The sequence below is a fragment of the Lepisosteus oculatus genome, chromosome 7 (assembly GCF_040954835.1).
Source record: "Lepisosteus oculatus isolate fLepOcu1 chromosome 7, fLepOcu1.hap2, whole genome shotgun sequence".
Classification (NCBI taxonomy): Eukaryota; Metazoa; Chordata; class Actinopteri; order Semionotiformes; family Lepisosteidae; genus Lepisosteus; species Lepisosteus oculatus.
In genome coordinates, this window is record NC_090702.1 from 37,925,087 (window position 1) to 37,946,291 (window position 21,205).

The 21,205-nt window shown below is 34.2% G+C and overlaps 1 protein-coding gene across 7 annotated transcripts in view; it reads left to right on the forward strand.

Annotated features, from left to right (window-relative positions):
* Nucleotides 1–21,205, forward strand: part of ptprz1a (protein tyrosine phosphatase receptor type Z1a) — an 86,481-nt gene that overhangs the window by 16,918 nt on the left and 48,358 nt on the right. For all 7 annotated transcript variants that reach the window (XM_015352494.2, XM_015352490.2, XM_015352491.2 and 4 more), the window contains exon 2: nucleotides 9,945–10,022. In XM_015352494.2, the coding sequence (XP_015207980.2) occupies nucleotides 9,945–10,022 (78 nt within the window). The remainder of the gene's footprint in view (nucleotides 1–9,944; nucleotides 10,023–21,205) is intronic.

The following is a 21,205-nucleotide window of genomic DNA, read 5'->3' on the forward strand; positions in this document are numbered from 1 at the left end:
GAGAGATTTAATCCCTCCAGCGTGTCCTGGGTCTACCACGGGGTCTCTGCCCAGTGGGACGTGCCCCGAACAGCTCCAGCGGAAGCGGACCGAGGGGCATCCTTATGAGATGCCCAGACCACCTCAACTTGCTCTTCTCAATCTGGAGAAGCACCGACTCTACTCTGAGGCTCTCCCAGATGGCCAAGCTCCTCACCGTATCATGGAGAGTCAGCCCAGTGGCCCTGAGGAGAAACCTAATTTCTGCTGCTTGTATCCACGATCTCGTTCTTTCAGTCATTACCCACAGCTCGAAACCATAGGTGAGGACAGGGATGTAAATCAAACTCAGCTCCAGCTTCACCACCGCAGTGTTTGTGTTATACTGTATATCATTTTCTTGATTGTGGTGTTTTGAATTTGTCAAGTGTTGCAATAATCTTTTTGTCATCAGCATATAAGTACAGTGACAAATGAGAATAGGCCTTTCAGCCTTTCATGCTCATTTGGTAAGGTAATTGATTGAAACATCTTAGCTATTTTTTTTAAATAACCCAGGATCAGGCTAAGTAGGTTGATCCATACTGTACTTCCACACTGTACTTCTTTTCTCAGTTTGAAAATCACTTCCAGGTGATATCTGCTTGTGTCCTCTTGTATGTGGCTCACTTTTCATTCTAAAGGTGTCTGCTGGGGTAGCTTGATGAATGTTCTTTGAGGATCTGTATCAGGTCCACTTGCACTGTTCTCTGCTCAAAACTAAACAGCTCCTGTTTAATCAGCCTGGACTTCCAAAGTAGCAATATATTTTCCTTAATGTGGTGACCAAAACTGTACACAATATTCTAAATAAGGCTTTATAAGTTAATTGCATAGTTTTTTACATCTGTTGATGTAAATTCTATACTTTTAACTATATATCCTAACATTTTGTTTGCCTTGTCTAGAAGATGTAAATAATGTGTCAACATACACATCTAAGTCTTTTTCATATGTAGCCTCTTCTCTCTTAGTGTTTCCCATTTTGGATTTATAGTTTTATATTTTTGCTACCTACTGTACATACAAAACCCTTCACTTGCTTACATTCAACATCACCTGCCAGGTGTCTGCACAGTCTTGAATTTTAGCTGTTTTGTTTGCTACTTTTACAATATTTGCCAACCCTCCCTAATCTAGTATCATCTGCAAATTTGAGAATTTTAACTAAATATCCTAACATTCTATTGGCCTTTTTATTGCATTTTATTGTCTAGAAGATGCATTAAATGTGCCAAAACAACTTAAGTCTTCCTTAAGTAGTTTTTAAAACTCAGTGTCTCCAAATTGATTGTATAGATAAGGCTATTACTACCTACAGTACATGTAATACTCAGCATTCATTTACATTAAATGGCACCTGCCATGTCTTTGTCTACTCTTGATATTTGTCTGAATCTTTTCCAAAGTTTCTTTTCAGCTTCTTCAGTTTTTGGCCCTATAGAATACATAATAACACATAAGGGGAAAATATTTTATCCTTATTTAATGTGCAAGACTGAACACAGAAATAGATCTGAACACAGAAATGGCATGTCTTATAGCCTAATGTGAATAGAGACATCTACTGTATAAAGGAACAGCAAAATATGTTTTAAGTCAATATAGATACAAATATATGCAAAGTCCATGTAGTACATCTGATGTAAATCTGCATGTTTATTATCATTTTTTGAGTTGAGGAAAGTTTGAGAGAGAAGTATTACCCTTAACCATGCCCATATAAATACCAGTACCCTGATCTCCAAACCCAGTTTGCATTCTTCGTTGCAAATCCCTCCCTCCTCCTCTGTATCACCCTTGCTACTGCTCCGTTTGTGGTAAGATATTGACATTGACAGGTGAGTACTGCACAGGCATAGACAATATCTTTGGGAGATTTAGAAGAAGCTTTTATTGCTTTCTGAATTTTGTTACAGATGCAGATTTTTACTTTAAGTCTATAGATACCATGTTAAATATTGGACTTTTTTCAAAAAAAAAAACGAATTTAATATTTATTTACTGTATCCTTATGATATTTGCATTTCAGACATAGTGTAGCTCTTATAAAACATTCTACATCCTACTAGTTACTTGCTTATGTATTTACTTACTTTATTCCTCTAATCCCAAGAAGTGGTTCATTTTTTAAGTACCCTTTTATAAACCAGGGATCAGAGTGATTTATTTGACAGGGTTATTTTAATTTTGCGCACATCTGTGCTGTATTCCTGTCTAGACCTGTTTTTTTTTACAGTTTGTTTACTACATGTGAATTTAATACATGACAGACTTTTCCAAATATTATGTAGAGGTGGCCACAATAGAAATTTTAAATAGTCTGTTCATCTACAAGAGTTGCTAGGTGTTAGGGTTCCCTTCCAGACACACTTTAAATGGTGTGAATAAATAAACTTATGATTGCGTGTGGCCTCATTTGGTAGTGATTTAGGAAGTGAAGAACTGCTTATTGATTTACAAGTGTATCATATCAAGATGATATTCTTTTGGTTACATTGGCTCTTAGGACGTCTTTTAGCATGGTTAAATCCCTTCTTAAGATTCTGAAAAGCATCCAGTGCCAGCGTGCTGGTCTTTTGGTACAGTGGATGCTATCACAATTGCAGATAGCTATATACTGTAGCTCAGGTCTTCAGACAGCTGAGATATTGCATATTAGCTGTCTACTCCACAAATCTTGGTATATGATTTACATTTTTTTATATCAACCACACTAAATTAGATATTTACTTGTGCTTTTAGATTTAGTTCTATTTAATCATTTATTTAATCACTCTTTCAATTTACTCTTTCTTCCTCCTGCATTTGTTCTTTTTCCTCAATAGTTTTGTTGCTTTATTGATAATTACAGTTAACAAACATTACTCATAACAAAGTGAGATGTGATTTGGATCTTGCAGACTGATCAGACATGAGCAGTGTAGATGGCCTCTATTTGTGTCTTAGAATCACCTTTTGAGTCCACACTAAAAGTGTTTGTTGTTTCATTTAAGTTCTTATAGAATTACAATTAGAGATATACTATTAGCAATTAAATTTTCTTCAATGCCCACAGCCTAAGAGTGGTTAACAAATCCCAAAGCTATGGATTTCCAACAAATAATCTTTTTTTTTTCATTTTCATTGTACTAGCAAATTACTCTACTAGTTTATTTGACTGTAGAAATTTAAGAATGTCCAGGTTGCTGGCTTGAAAAGATCTGTACACATCACATTTAGCACTGACGAAGTAATTTCATGCATAGATGTACCCAGTCTCGATAGTCTGAAGGAAAGGTATTGATGTGTGTCAGGGCATGAAACATTCATCAAATTAATTGACAGTGCAGGCACCATTTATAAATGGATGTAGAATTTCAAGTGACTTTTTCAGGTAGTACAGATAATATGTTGTTTCCACATCAAAGTACAAAAATTCCAGAATAGTAATTCTGTGTCCAAGACAATAGTACTTCAGCACAAATAGAAAAAAAACAGAATGAGGCACATTTTAAAATTGAAACAACTAGTTGTGATAAGCTTGTCCACAAAGCACAGTAGTCCCTTTAAATCATTATTCATTTATGGTCTCTCAGTTATTATATAATAATATTACAAAAAATGTTCCTAAGTGGTTCATCAAAAAGTATCAGTCAATATTAAAAAATCTAACATAATATAGGCCAAACTTATTGTGATGGAACAGTGCTTTTCACATTAAAAACCTGCTAAGAGGGTATACAAAATAAACATGATGTGACTTTTCTTTTGTTAATTTGTACAGCATTTTCACTCTAAAACACAAAAGGGAACTAAAGACAAAAACTAAAGAACTAAAGATTTTCCTGTTGTAATTTCTCTTGAAGTGTTTGTTTTCTAAATTGTTAGGTAAAGACAGTAGTTTAAAGAGGAATGTGTGCAAATTTCCATATATTCAAGTATTTGGATATATAGATATTTCATTGATCCCGTGAGGGAAATTGTAGACCAACTGTGGTTGGTACAATTTCACTAAACTTAGTTATTTTAATGTTGTTTTATTGACAGACATAAAGAAATACTCAGGTAGTACATAGTGTCATCAATTTGCTTCTGTGGTCACTAAATGTTTTATTCTGAAATAAATGCATTGTGTTTAGTTTGGTTTGTATTACATCAACATGTAGACATTTTTTTTATTTATTTTATATAGTATGTGGTAGAAGTATCTTTTTACTTAAATCCTTTAACATCATGTTAGCATACTAAAAAGGAAGCTGTTCATTCAATGAAGATACAGATACAAAGGCAAGTTGATTGACTGAAATTGAATACTGAATGCACACACAAAAGCAATTAACTGGGTAGCAGGCTTGGTTAGTGACCTGTTCTTTAAACCTAAAGCCTGTGTTGCATAATAAAATTTAGCTGTCATGTTTTGTTTTATTCTAAAATTCTTGATCCTTTCCTTATTTGACAAACATAATGTTAAGCATGTATAAATATGAAGGACCATAAACTACAGCTGCAGACCTTGAATCTGATTCCAAGGAAGTTGTCTGGCTATTATAGTGTTATGGATTATCTAAGTGCTGAGGGCTTTTGTACTATTGTAGAAAAGAGCACCGAACTTTCCCATTGTAGGCAGACTATCTTTGATTTTGAAAAAAGAAAGCCTCTTTAGAAGCTTGAAGCTTATAAAGAACAATAAGAGCTGAAGGTAAACAGAAATGTAAATATTGCCAGAGGTGTATTTATACAGTAAGGATATATAGGTGTGTATTACCTGTTTTGTAAGCTTTTTTAAATGTGAAACTACTGTAGGCTCATTCTATTGAAAAAATAAAGGGTGATGAGATGTATATCCATTTATAAGAACTTCACAGAGAATTCCTACACTGATGCTGTATGATTTAGAATACATTCATCGATTTCTGAACACATATATTTACAGTGACTGGTTCTTAATCGGTTTATAGGGATAAAACGTTTTGAGATAAGATCAAGAGAGTTCAAATTTAAAGGGTTGACCATCCTTCCATTTTCTAACCACGTTATCTAATACAGTGTAATGGGGAGCCAGAGCCTATCCCAGCAAGCAATGGGCATAAGGCAGGATACACTCTGGATAGAACATAGACACACACTCTCATCATGGCCAATTTCTCCAGAAACCAGTTAACCTACCAGTATGTCTTTCAACTGTGAAAATAAACCAGAGCACCTGGAGGAAATTCATGCAAACATGGGAAGAACATACAAACTCCATGAAGATACTGTAGCACCCCAGGAATTGAACCCAGGCCCCCAGTGCTGTGAGGCAGCAGTGTTAATCACTGCACCTACATGCTGTTAAAGGTTTGACCAATATCATCATTGAGTTTATGACTTGTGTAAGGCAGTTTAATAATTCCCAGTGACTGAAAGTTGTAAATGTGTCTAGGCAACTTTCTAATAACAAGAATGACAATTACCACTAATTATATAATACTTTACAATATGTTATAATTGTGCTAATGCCCATTTATTTTTTATAAGACCTTACTGTACTGTACAGTATGTTCATTTTATGTGCTTTTGGAAAAATGAAGACTGTTAGCGGCAGCAGTGAAACCAATGCTTAGTTTAATTATAGGGTGAACAAGGCAATGTCAGGATCAGTGTTCCCTCGCAGAGTATAGAAAGTGATTAATGGTGCCAAGTGGCAATTTGTGATAATCATCTCAACAGCATCACTGATGAAGATAGATTTCATTCTGTGAGGTCTTTTCTGAAATGAGATGGATGACATCCAAAGCGAGATGAGAAACTAACAAATGTTAATTAGAAGTGGTAAAAAATTCTCTTAGCACTTTTTGTAACACATCCTTCAGAGCACATAGTAATAACTGTGCATTGGATACTTTGGATTAATAAATGCATTACTGTGAAGGTAGACTTTTGACCCTATTGTTTGCTCAAGTGAAGCTTCCTGCACAGTAACTAGATAGTCCTTTAAAAAATGAATAATTTATTTCTTGCAATGTAGTTTCATGACCATGAAAGAGATAAAGGATTTGTGATTGCTCTAGCAGATTCCAAGTGAACTAGAATTACACAGTCTAGGCACTAACCTGAAGGGAACAAAATAGGATCTGGTGTCCTTTTGTTGGGCAAGCTGGTAATATAGAGAAAACAGTGCAATAAAACAAAGAGCCCTTCTCTCTTTTCAGAAGCTGCTAAATTGATTCTAGATGAATATGTTCATTAAACGCATACATACTAAATTAATGGCATTTGGTGTTTACAATAAAGCCATTTGCTTTTGCTACAGCAAAGCATGCAAATTTATATCTATTGGTCAAATGAGCATGTTTTTGTTATTATGAACAAAATTCTTTTTGGTAAGTATCCTACTGTAGGCAGATTGGATACATTTCACTGAGTAGCATTAATCCAAGTATCCTAAATTATCCACTGCCTTCTAATACGGAAGCCAGAGCCTATCCCGGCAAGTAATGGTTACAAGGAAGGATATACACTGGACAGGACACACACACACAAATGTGCACATACTCACACCAAGGCCAACTTTCTCAGAAGTCAGTTAATCTACCATTATATAGTATCTTTACTCTGTGGGTGGAAATCAGAGCATCCAGAAACATAAGCAAACATGGGGAGAAAATTCAAGCTCCACAAACAAATACATTGAACCTAGGGCTACAGCATTGTTGGGCAGCAATGCTAACCACTGTGCTGCTCTAATTTACATATTACATATTAGAATTAATTTTCGATTTCCATAGAAAAAAATAAGTCCATAAATTGAGGAATGCCTGTTTCATCACGTTGGATAGTCATTTCCACATTTCCCATTTATATTCAACTTGAGTATAACTCAACTGGAAAAATATTTTTGGTCTATTTGCACCTGATAGTGAAATATTAACACCACAAAATCAATACTTCAGATCACCTTACTAAAGTGATGCATGTCTGCAGTGAGATAGCAGGAATTGGTTGTAATATTAGCTTATTGTTTGTTGTGGTATTTGGCGGCCTTTCCGGAGATTTAAGTGAAATGAGGATCCAAATGTGTGACAGACAAATCTAGATTGCATGAGTCCAATTACCTTAGAATAATTGGATGGGTTAATCAATAAGTTTAAATTAGTTGAATCATCAAAATGAAAGGACCTTTAAATTACTGTAACCTTTGATTGTGTCATGATAAAAATATTACCTCCGTGGTCTTAGAGTGACATGTTTAGCTGGCTCAGTTGACTGAAATAATCTGACTCATAAAACTAGCCTCTGTTAACAACATATATACAGTACAAGGAGGATTAACTACTACAATATTAATGGGGAGGTCAAAGTGCGATGTTCTGGTAAGGAATGTCTAGTTGCTACATAACCCTGCATGCAGCAATTGATGACAACCAGGCTGGACAGTATTCTGTTGTCCTGAGACCTCAATTGCTCACCTTCCCGCAGTTTCCGCAGGATCAGTGCAAGACCTGATGCTGTTCTTGTAACAATGGTGTTCTTCCAGAATGAAAATGTGATGGTTATGTTATGCATTTCCTGCTTCCAAGATTGGAGCGCTATTGAATATTGTGGGATGAGCTGCAATCACATGTGGCATCTAAGGCTCAGAGACCAGTCAATAGACGCATACTTGTCCTGACTTTATGAAAGGAATGGGGGCAGAATACACACAGTTGTATAGGTTAAGCAAACTGCATTAACATTTTCCTTAGGTTACCATAATAAAGGAATTGTTTTTAGTACCATGATACCAATACTTTTTGTTCAATTATTTGTTTACCCAGTGAAGAAATCTGAATTAAACACAAAAATATATGCTGACTGTGATTCACCATATGTCAAAGTGCTATTTTTGCTCAGCATGCTTTCACTGTGTGTAGACTGATATCTAGGAATCTGGTGTTATCAAGATGATCAAACTATCACTTAACTTGACAGGCCACACATCTTTTTTTGTGTATTAAAATGGTCATCCATAGTGTAGAAAGACTTATACTGTATTAATGATAAAAGGTCAGATTAAGTTGTTTTAAAAATCAACTGTGATATCAAGGAAAACAATATAAATTGCTACATTCTCTTTTATTCTCCTTAAAAGTTCTGTTTTCTGAAGCAGAGGCTTCTGCGCTAATGAACAGAAGCAGCAGAAGAGAAATGAATCATGAGACTCTGTTGTGTCTTGGAAATTCTAAGCCCTACTGAGTAATACAGTACATTAAATTGAGTGTAGTTTGCATTCAGTATGGAAATGAGGCCATTTTATGTGACACCTATTCTAACAGATTAGTGCAATGCTTTATGTGGTACATTTTAATGTAATTATCTATAATGTTTAAAACAGAATTCATTTAAATAATGCAGATGTATTACATACAATTTTATTTTTAATTTCGCACAACAAATCTGTGACATTATTTTGTAATTAGTATTTTGTACAAGGCAGTGACGTTTAATTCCCAGATAGCATGGTTACAGTTTGAATGCACAATATATGCTACACTGCTGTATAATTGTAGACTGCATAGTTATTTGTGTCTATCAAGTCATTTGTAAGTCTTTTGTCTGATTTAGTTTGTTCCATGTGTATTATGTCAACAAAATGCATTCAAAACTTCTGAAAGCAACCTAATATTTGTTATCTAAAATATACAGAATGTTAATTGTGAGTCTGAAATACATTTATGAATACTGTTTTTAAGTCTTTGTTAATACTGTACTGATTATTGTAATATGTAATATGGCTTGTGATACTCTTATCTTTTTAAATGATAAATCAGCTAATAACATATCGCATTTGAAGTGGTAAAAATGAGTTAAAAAAATTAAATGTTGAAACCATAAAACTGCTGGGAGCTTTTTCCAGGCATTCAATTTGTGTGATAATTCATTTATTTATTTGCTTAGCTGATACCTTTATAGACACTGTGTTTACAAAGTTTTGACTTACTGCAAAACTGCAAATGTGCTAGTAAAATGTTGCTTTATGTTTTTATCAAAGACAGAAAATAAACCATTACAAGAGTTGGCATTACAGTGCATTTGTGAAAGTGAAAACATTACAGTGATCATCATTTGAGTGATATGCACTGTATATAATGAGGGAGAAAGACAAAGTCTGTTAGCATCTTTACCCCTGAGGGAAAAATGCTTTTATTCCACACCAGTCTTGTATACTTGCCAATGTGGCATTCTACTTATTCTGGTATTTCCTCATTAAACTGTGAAAGCTACACTAATTTCCAGATGACACCAATGACACACAGTGAAAAAGACTCCACTCCACAATTAAACCTTCTGGAGATTACACTGATGCTATTAGCAGTCAAACAAGCAAGATAACATTTTCAGTATTCTTAGGTTCTTCTTATTATGCTTATAATTCAGATGTCTAGTTTGCTTAATGTCATCAATATCATTGTTTTGTGCAGTTTAAAAATTAAAAAGATGGGTATTCAGAAGCATAAATACTCAGATGTATACATCTTTGCACTTTTTAAAAAAACTGATTCTTATACTAAAATTAAATACATACTGTACAGTTGATGATTTCTCAATTTGTGAAAAGTGAAATTTCTTGAGGTGAGGTTTCCTAGTGTTCATATTTATATAGAAATGAAAGAGAGAAGGAGATATGAAGACATATTGTTCCTCTAAACTGGAGCACTTAATTCAAAGTGAGACCATTTTTGTGCACAATGATTTGCTTTATTTATAAAAGAACATATTGTAAGAACAGTTGCAAATGAGACAAAGCCATTCAACTTATCTAGTTATTGAAGGATCTCATTCACTGTGTGGTCTGGAACATTTATCAAGACCCGTGCTCTTACAAAAGAGATGTTCTTTATTTTTACAATGTAGAAGTGTAAGCTGGAGTCATGTCATGGGGTAATGTGTGCAAATTATTTTTTTTTCTTTTTTCCTGTTTCTAGCTGATGTGGCACATGGGTACTACAGATATTACAGAACACAGCGCAGATTTTCCGAGGATGTAGACTGGTCTTATGCAGGTAAATAATAAACTCATCTCTTAATAAACCCAAGAAAGAAAAAAACACCTTGCTTTGTGCTTTTTCCACATGATATTTTTCAGTACCTTACAACATCAGTAAAGCATTAAAGGATGACATATTCAGCAAGTCTGGTATTGATCTAATTAACAGATCCTCCTGATAACAGGAACAGTTGAGCTTATTGCCATTTAAAAAAAGATTAATCTTACTTTAATTCTTGTATATATTTATGGGTATCTACCATACAAATATCTTTAAGCTAAATGCATGTAGAATGAATGTAGACAGTTGTATGACAGATATGCTCAGCATGAAATGTTATGAAAGTTACGAAACTAGATCTGGCACAACTAAACAGTTTTTGTACATTAATTAGTGTAATTAACAGTTTCTAAAAACATTTTTTTTAAATATCTAAATTACTGACATGTAATTTTCCAGAAGAAGGTTTTTTTTTTTCTAAAGTACTGTAACTAAAGGCATCTACCCCTAGGGCAAAACTTGCTAAATCTGGCCCCACCTTTTACTTTTTGAACTGTTCTGCATTTCATTCAGGTTTGTTTGCTTCTTTAGAAATGTTTGGGGCCTGTACTGTTGTCATGCTCTTTCAACATCAAAGAAAACCATTTGGATTTCCTGTTTCACTGGTCCAAACAAGAAAACTAGGGTGGTGATTTCTTTATAGTGCCAGCATTTTTTCTCTTTTGTCTTCTGGTGTTTTTCTATCATTTTACATTACCTTTTCATTGAGTTAATGCATTCTAAGTAAGCACAGTCTTACAAAAATATAACTTTATGTGAAAAATGTCAAACTATTACAACCAACTCAGAGAAGTACAAAAGGATAAAACCATGTTATCTTTACATCCTCCTTGTCAGATAGATTCATAAATTAACATAAAGGGCCCTATATTAAAAAATAGAAAGGTGATTAAAATGCCTAAGTATTTCGCGTAAAGAGCCTAATGTTTCCACTGATGTTTTTACTTGGCAGGAAATTGTATTTAGTGAAGTTAATTAGAAGAACATTCTAGATATGTTCTATATTCTGCAAACATTGCAAGGTTGGACAGTGGCTGCTAACATTAAACATGGATGCAAAGATACTGTTCAGTTAAAAGACTTGTAGTTGAGAAGATAGAGACAAAGGACAATACATGGATTCTTATTGAACATATATTACAGCCTTTCTTCTTCTCATAAATAAAGAGGAACAAAGTCCCTTTTATTATTAAATGTGTATCACCTGTGACCAGGAGATGGACATTTTGAGTCAGTTAATGAACAAAAAATTCTTATTTACATATTACTGTTATTGTCATGTTCAGAAACGGCCCCTTGAGTTTGAGTTTATCTCTAGGAAAAAGTCAAGCACATTTCAGATCTCAGGACGGATCTGCTCTGTATTCTTTGTCATGTGCAGAATGTGAGAGGTAACTGTTTGAACTCCTGCTGTGCTTGAATACAGGGTTAGAGGTACACAGTACATGTTAGTGCAAGTATGTAATAACTTGTTCTTTTTACTTCTGACAAGACAAAGTATTCACCTTTCTTAATCCTTTAAATAGTGCCAATATGGTGTCATAAAACTGCATCTTAGCTGATCTTGTAATCCATTTTTTTCTACAAAGGTTGTCATGATCTGATCCTTGTTTTTAGCTACACCTTAAAAAGGAATCTGATCTTAAATAGCTTCTCTAAATGTTTTTTTTTTGGAGAAGAGTAATTTATACTGAGATTTTTGTTTTAATAATAAAATAAGAAGATTCTTTTTGGGGCAGCAATGTGGAGCAGTGCTTAGGGCTCCTCGCTACTCTGGAACATTGTGGATTCACATCATGGGTGGGGAGCTGCTGTTGTACCCTTGAGCAAGATACTTTAGTCAGATTGCTTTGGTAAAATGCCCAGCTGTTTAAAGTGATTCAAATGTAAGTTGCCATGGATAAAAGCATTGGTTGATAATATTAACAACATTTTTGTTATATTACTAGAACTATAGATATGTAAAAAATACTAATACAAATATTTTTAGAGATATTACATGGCCATATAGTTACTATGGTAAAAAATTAATGTAAACCAAACAGAATTATTACAAGAGTTGTTTTAACGTTATTTACACTGCAGCTCAGATGTGAGCACTTTTCATTAAGAAATACATTAACTTAACAAAGAGATTAAGTTTAACAAGACATCTTAAACAGTTCAAATCTGTTACCCTTAAAAGAAATGCCGTTTCTTACTGATTTTTTTCTAGTTGGTCTGACATTAACGAGCATCTTTCAAGCAGAGATTGCTACCTTTTACAAAAAGATGCATTAACCGAGCTTTATTATTCAACACAATGGTGCCTGCTACTAATGTGCAGCATTCCGGAAGCTGTTTTCGGATAACAGTTGTAGCAATTAAAATAGAGAGTGATACTGTACCTACAAGTAAGCATTGCGATTTCAACCAACAAGTTATTTTGCAAAACAAAACAGATAACCAAATAATAAATCACAGTGATTTGTAATGCTTTAACTGTACTGTTTAACCTCTTTGTAGTTATTGTATGTTTAAGAGATAGCAGGCCCTACATTTAAAACACAAGAGCGTTTACTGTAAGTCTCCATTGCTTTGTATATGTAACATGTATATGTTTTGAATACATGGACAAACCTGTTAGTGACATATAATAGTTCCTTTATGTTTTTTAGTATACATATTAAAGTGATTTTCTTCATACCCTTTTTTACAGCTCTCTGTAAATGTGTTTTATTGAGTTTTGTATCAAATCCCACTTTGTTTTTTTGATTTTCTGTGCACCTGTTGTGAGAGGTTACTTAGATCATATCTGCTTGATTTTGATTATTTTTTTATATTTTAAGCAACGCCACAAAATTTCATAGCAGAGTTTTCACATTGACTAAGCAAGAAAGAAAATAATTTTAATATGAGTAGCATTGTTACTTGAAGTGAATTTCATATTCATAGGAAGGGAATTGCTAATAACAGTGTTCACTGTCCTCAGATTTGATATTTGAATTTTAGTATACTGTACATATAATTTATTTGTTTTTCAGGGTCAAGATTATGCAAATAAATCCTTATTAATGAAAATAAATTCCTAGTCAAAGATATGTAATTAAACTACTATTGTGTGCAATGGGGCATGAAGAAATTAACTGCACTTTTTTTTTTAAAGCAAGACAATCTGAACTCTTTGAAGTGTTTGAGTCAGCCTGATTGGAGCCCTACAGCTGTTACTTATTCTGTTTGATCAATCCAGGCTGCCACAATGACCGAAAGCCAGGGAATGAGGCAGGTTTAGAAACCTCTAAAAATGACCAGATAGGTTGGTAAGCCAGCCTTTTTGGGGACAGTAAAGTACAAAAGTGGGCCCCCAGTAAAGTATAAATAAAATGACACTCTTGGAGAGCTCTTTCTGTAATCTTGTAACCAAAGAAAAAAATGCCATCAGCCAGCAGCCAGATCACCCTGCAACTCACAACTGGCTACTCACTGAAGCTAAGCAGGTGTGAGCTTGGTCAGTACCTGGATGGGAGACCTCCTGGGAAAAATTAAGGTTGATGTTGAAAGAGGTGTTAATGGGGCCAGCAGGGGGCGCTCACCCTGCGGTCCATGTGGGTCCTAATGCCCCAGTATAGTGATGGGGACACTATACCGTAAAACAGGAGCTGTCCTTAGGATGAGACGTAAAACCGATTGTATTTTAATGCACTCTTGGGTATAGAGAGAAAGATTCTACTTGTGTCTAGAATCCATTTAGAGCGTTATTTTTGTGAAACAGATTCCCCCTTTCCTTTACAGTATTTATGCCTTATTTACAATTTTAGTATCTGTTTGCTGGTTCTCTAAAAGGCTGGGCATAGGTATGCACAGATTCTGTCAATATTGTAAATAATAGTAGTAAAGGATTGTTTCTTAATTATTATTATTATTATTAATAATAATAATTCCATTAATAATTAATCATTTCTATACCATTAATAATTATAAATAAATATTTATTCATCTTTTAAGTTTGTGGCTTTTGTTCATTATACCTCTACCTTGCTGTATTGGAAACAAAGAAATCATATGCCCACACTTGTATATCCTGACAAATGAGGGTGTGTAATTATTAACTATTTTAATTTGCAGTCATAGCATGCACACGTATCAGGACTTGATTTAATCATTGGAAGTTCAGTCACATTTATTTAATTTGTCTCACATTTGTTATGGCCTGTAACACTATCATGAACTTTACATAATTAGAATACAGGTTCTTCACCATACAGGTTAGTGGGAACATGTCATGCCATGATCAAAAGATTTCAGAGGACTTCAGAAATAGTAGTTAATGCTCATCAGTCTATGACAAATGAGAAATGTTATGTGTGATCAAAACCCAGCACTGGATTACCACAACCTGATCCCAACCATGAAGCATAGTGGACCTCAGGACCCAGACATCCTGCCGTGAATTTGGCATTGTATCAGCAAAATCTGGAGTAGATTGTTAGGCAATTCATTTTACAGCTGAAGCTTCACCAAAACGTCATTTGATGACAGTGTCCTAAATATAAAATCAGATTTATGGCTAAATGGTTGAAAATCAGATTGCATTTTGAACTGGCTAAGTGAAAGTATGGACCTCAACCCCAAAGACTGGACCTACAGTGAGTTGTTCTTGCAAGAAAACCATGAAATGTCACTGACGTGACAGTGATTGTAAGGAGGAATGAACCAGAATTCCTAAAAGCTGACGGAAGGGATTAGTAAGAAGTTACAGGTAACATGATGATAAAGTTATTGTTGCTGAAGAAGGCACCATCAATTAAATCAGATTATCGTCCTATTTTGTTATATCTTTAATGAAGATGTAATTGCCTTTTAGATCTAAAATATACTGTACGAGTATGGACCAATCTAGGTCACAGTGTCACAAATCTTTTTTTGGCACTTAATTTTTTATGGATTAACTGGATTATTTTATGAAAATAAAATATTTAGAAAGTTCTATGAGTGACCCATACTTTCAATATTAATAATATGAATACAAGTTAAACATGATGATTGTAGTAAAAAATACACAATTTTTTGTACTACTTGCAAATGTTTAACTCACTATACTGTATGTTGTACCTCGAGTTAAAGGTAGACTCATACTTAGTTATGACAGTTACTTTATGTTCTGCAGAAACCTGTCTTGATAACACCAAATTGTCGCAATGATAAAGTTTCAGATATTTTTTATATTCTTTCCCAAATAAAACATTATATATCACTGCATTAGTACATTATTACAGCAAATGCAATTTAAAGCTCAGTATAACAATATGACATTAATATTGTAGCTCTCACAAGCAATGGAGGCCGTATGCGTTACACTATTTTGTTACATGAAAGACACGTTCATTCTGTATGATGAAAAGTAAAATATATCCATGCTAAAAAGAGAAGAAAAGAAATACAACATTTTGGCTGTAGAGCCTTCTTGACACCCGAAGAAGGCTCCACAGCCGAAACATTGTGTTCCTTTACTTAATTCTTTGCAGCCTATACATGCTAACACAGCTACCTACTTGAGCTGCTTTTGTCTTAAAGCTGCTTCTGGAACGAGACCTCAGAATTGATTGAAGTGGTTTGTTGTTTGTTCTTCAAAGGTTTTTAGTGTATTTTTTTCTTAAATTATCTTTGTTAAAAGTCATGTGGATCTCTGCCTTTACATTGTAATTAACAGATTAGCTATCTGTATTGTGGTAGATACAGTATGTGGAAGTCATTTTACTGAAACTACTCTTCTCTCAGTCAGCTCTTGCTGCTTCCTTATCATCTGTCTTAATTCTTCTCTGACCTCTCTGCTGCCTTTGAAATCATCAGTCTTGTCCATTTATCAATCTTCTGGGAATCACTGCATGGCACAACTTACACTTGGTTCTCCTCCTAACTTTCCAGTTAAACCACATCCCTTGCCATGGCTCACTTTCTGTACTTCATTCACATCTCCAGATCTTCTATTTACCTCCCTCTGATACTCTTGTATCTTCTCATATTAATGCCTGTTTCTCAGTCATCTTCTCCTGGATGAAGTCCCATTATCTCCAACTGAACATCTCCAAGACTGGCCTCCTTTTCTTTTCTTCCTCTTCTTATTTCCCTTCTGTTGACCTCTTTCCATCTCTATTCCTCTTGACTGCGCCATCCTCCTCTGCTAAAAACCTTGGTGTCATTCTCTTCTCTTCTCTATTTCTATAACATTTCCACTCTGGTCCATACCTGCCACTTCTTCCTGTGTAAATTCTGCAGGATCTGTCCCTTTCTCTCTTACTTGTCTATGCAACTTCTATTTCAGGCCTTGGTACACTGCTGGCTAGGTGTTCCAGCAGCCACCTTCCAGTTCAGCACTATTTATCTTCTTAGACGAGAATCAGAATTCTCGTCTTTCTTTCATGCCACACTATGATTCCAGTACTCTATGCATTCATCCATTTCAAAACACTGTTCTTACCTACAGCTTTCTTTAAAAGTTTTCCTCTCCCTCCAGAGTCTGTTCATTCTCATCTCTTGCTCTGTAGTGTTGGAATGAACTACCCTTTGAAATCAGAACTGTTCAGTCCCTGACGACATTTCAGAGTCTGCTCAAAGGTAATATGTGATATCTCCCATTGTGGGAGAGGGTGCAGCATGGTTTTTCTCAATCTGGAACCCAAGGCAAGGGATCAGAAGTAATTGTCCATCACCCACAGGGTGATCAACCAATGTGGGACCTACAAGCTGCATATTAAGGTTATACCTGATGACATCCTAAACAATCATCATGTAAATGTAATGTAATGTAAATTTCCTGCTTTATTAAGGCAATACCAATTTATTTTATTGATTAGCTCACTAGCTCATCTCTTTTCATCCAAGTATCCTGGTGATCTGACTTCACTTCATCTTCAAAAATGGCAGGCCAAGAGAGTAAGTTAGTAAAAAACAGAATTCTGCCCTAGATATTCTTTCTGCAACAGAAGAAATACTGTTTTGTTAACAAATGATACTTTTTCCCAATCATCAAATTTAAGACAGTTGTACTGTCTATAGAGGGGAAAAAACAAGCTTCTCCCATACATCTTACTTGCAGTCAGACCCAAGCAGATGACAGTACATTGTAGTAGTTTTAAATTATAAAAATGCTTAATTCCTTGCAGACCTCTTCTAAGTAATGGTAGGTAAAAGCTCCATCTACTGTATCTCTTCTCTCTGCACTTGGACACTCCCAGCACAGAGCAAACAGCTGAAGAAACTGGATCAAAGACAACCCAGCAAAGCTCAATCTTTAGTGGAAAGTTCAAAATCATCAAGAAGCATTTGACCAACTTGTCTTTGAGCTTTAAACCTCTTTATTCATATTATAATTCTCAAGAGATAAAGTATTAATCCAAACAAATTTGATAGTTTAGTTGTCTGAGAATATGAATGTGATTGACTATTTGAGACTGATATAACCTATGGGGTAAACCATAACACATGGTATAGTCCATACAGTATATCTAAAATAGATGTACTGTATTTTAACTCTGATGTTATTTACCCTTATCTTAGTAATCCCTGAGTGAAAAATCAGCCTTTCGTATCAGAGTAAATTGATTCTTATATTCTATTACTCTTGTGGTTTAATATGTATATTTTAGTGTTGTATCAGTAAATTGGATTGTATATTTAGAATCTGTGTGTGAGATTGAAATTTAATTTGTTTGATTGATTCTTAACAGTCATCAAAGCACTCTCACAGTTTACTCTTTGTAATTGTTTTAGTAAATTAAAAAGCCTCACATCACTACATAAGTCTGCCTCACCATTTTGTTTTCTCTTGTTAGTTATATTTTTATTTTTTTCTGTACTGTTTTTGAATTTCTTTTGAGTATTTGCTTTAAGTACTATGGTATATTTTGTACTCTGTCTCCTTAATCAAAAAATAATAACATAGACTCCACATACAAAAATAATGTGTGATATTCTCATAAATGCCCCGCTCTTGTGTTTATTTGGCTGCTTTAATTTGTCTACTTTGCTGTATCCTTAGCTCCAACTCCAGTGTTGTATTCTGTATACTGGGCAGAGCCCGAGATCAAATTGTGCTGTCTCCGTCACCCCTGGGGTGTACTGCAATTTTTGGCATTCCTTTAATTTGTGCATCTCTTCTCTCCATCTGTCAAGAACGCAGCTTGAATGTATGAACTGTGTTCTAATTACTGGAGATGTTTTTTGCCAAAAGATTACATTCCCTTTGAGGATTTACAGAGTCTATGCTTTTACCTCTATCCTTGGAGTTCTTTCTTTTGTGTAGTTTGTTTTTCACAACAGAGTGATATATGACCACTAACATGTAATCAGTAAAATATAAATATTTATACATCGATCAGGGATACTCAACCTCTAGTCAATGTTATAGGTCACCCTACATTACCTGGCTTTTCAAGGATTTGTAGGAACTCCAGTAAGATATTAATCAATTTAGCATGATTTAATAGCTATATATAACCTACTGGAAAGGAGCTCTTCGGGAATGGGGATGAAAACCTTTGCAGTACAACAAGACAATGACACTAAAGGTTCTTAAAATATGATTCTTCTTAATATTATCATATTATCTAATATTAGTATGATCTTATAGTATTCTTCAATTAACTGTATATTATATTCTTAATGTTTCAGGTATTGTTCTTCTCCTTTTTGTTTTTTTTCAGTACAAGCAGAGAGAAATGTACAACATTATTTATTTGTAGAACATATACTGTAAGTGTTTGGAGTAAGAACATGTTTGCACACAGTATTGAAAATTCACAGACAGCACAGCACTACAAACTTTTTTTACAGTTATACAGAAGATGATATGTTCTATATAGATCATTGAAAAAGAGTACGTCTCTTAAGAGATATGTAAAATCTTGTCTCATGTGGCAAGTGTGCAGTTTTTCCTGATGGTGCTTTAGTTGGAGATTAGCCAGCAGATGCTTTTTCTGCTAATAATTATATGATGCTTCTCATACTGAAACAGAATTGGTGAAGTACCACAGACATGGCATTTTAGCACACTAGATTACAATGTTTGTCTTAACAAAGCAATTAATGTTTTCAATTAAAGTTATATTTTGAAAAATGTTGTTACATCAGTACAAATGTTTTGCTAGAGATAACCTTTTCTCTCAAAATGAATATTGTAAAATTATTTAGATAATTTACCTTGTCAAAGAAGCTTATCAAATTGAAAATCAAAAAATCAAATTTTTTTAAGTTTCAAACCAGTTACAGTATTTTTATCTTTGAATAAATGTTTGATATGAATACATTACATCTTTAAATAGGTTCAGTATTTTTCTTACTTTCAAAGGTTTACAGTTTGTGTGGAATAAATATGTAATTTAAAATCCATGTGTCTTTTTGATTGATAAGATTTGTTTATCCTTGAGAAGTACATTAGCACTAGTAAGCAGATAGTAATACCATTGTATACTGGTTTAAGAGGGAATGTGCATTGTCTACTGTACTTTTAACCAATGAGAAAGTTTTATATATCATTTTATATCATTTATTGCTTTACCAATTATTTGTGCTTAGCCAACCAAAAACACAATAAGAGCAATATAATTGTCGTCATAGCAGTTTAATGTCTAATTATGATACCATGCCCAATTATTTAAAGAATGTTCTTTAGAAATGTCAAAATTTCTAAAGTCTATTACATAGTATTGTGTCTGCTCAGAGAGAATGCAATGTTTCTTTTCTTGCTTGCTTCTCATTAATGATAATTGTCTTTTAAAGGTGGTATTTTTGCAGACAGGTTTGTTTGCATGTAGTGAGCATGACACACTATTTGCTAATGGCTCTTTAATATAGAAAAGAAGCCAAAACATTCTGAGGAAGGTGTTCAGAAATGCAGTTTCCTTCAGGCATTTGCTGTAAACAATCATTAAATGCATCATGCCATCTGTAACACAAGCACACACACACACACAAACACCCACACTCTACAGATGCCTTTAGTCTCTAGAGTTTTGTTTTCACACCCTACAGAGGTATGATCTGTATTGTGCCGCAGGAACTTAGTTCATTCCAGTAGGTCTGGCTAAACTCGCCACTAGCTCTAGTTTGCAGCCAAATGTATGTTGAACACAGTCAGAGGAATAAACATTTTGATTAAGTGAATTCCAAAAAATCCTTTACCCAAAATGTCCATTTCAATCACTGGAGAATGTAGAATACACATAATATACTCATTATTATTCATTATAAATCCTCTATTAAGTATGCTTGGTTGGGACTAAACCTTTAAAAAATCATTCAAACCTCTGAGGAGGACATAAAGATGTGCTTGTCTCCCCAGTGACTAAATGAAAAGAACTGAGAAAGACTTTGCAAGCCAACCTCAGTCAGCTAGGCACGATGTTCATCATAAAGCAGCAGCAAGATATTTGAGGCTATATTGCACTTTTGTTGGTAAATAATGAGCTTCTTGGAATAAATAATGATGATAGTACAAGCAACAGCTCTACGGACACCATTTTTAGTCTCCTTCTACATATATACACATGCAGAAGAAAAACAATACATATGCAAAAGATAAACTGTGGATCTAGGGTAATTTTTATGCAAAAACTTAACTGTCTCTGGTGGAATTTTAACAGATAATGGTCAATGTTAATTGAGAATAAATATCTCACAAGGTCAGTCAGTCAAGTTGAACAGGTTGCAGGTAACATTGAAAAAGCAATACATGTGATAGTATTTTATATGACTAATGCTTTTCGTTTTCTTTTCATTAGAATTGTGATTCATGATACTGTAACATCAATTAGCCCATAATGATATTTTAAATATTAGCTGCTTACTATAAATCTTATTATAACTACTATAAATCGTATTATATGGATATTTCATATTGCTACAAGGATGTTTACCACTTAATTAAAATGCAAATGACAGGTGGTTGTTTCTGCCTCAAAGAGTTGTACTTTTTTCTCTTATTTGTTTAAACATGTTATTTAAATGACATTTACAGTTTCCAAGCCACCAACAATCTGTGATTAAATATTCAAATTTTCAACATCTGCTACTTGACCAGACATCAGGACTGTGTTAATTATGCTAAAGTTTACAGTCTGGAAAAACATGTCACAGTGTAATGCGAGTTATAGAGACATTGA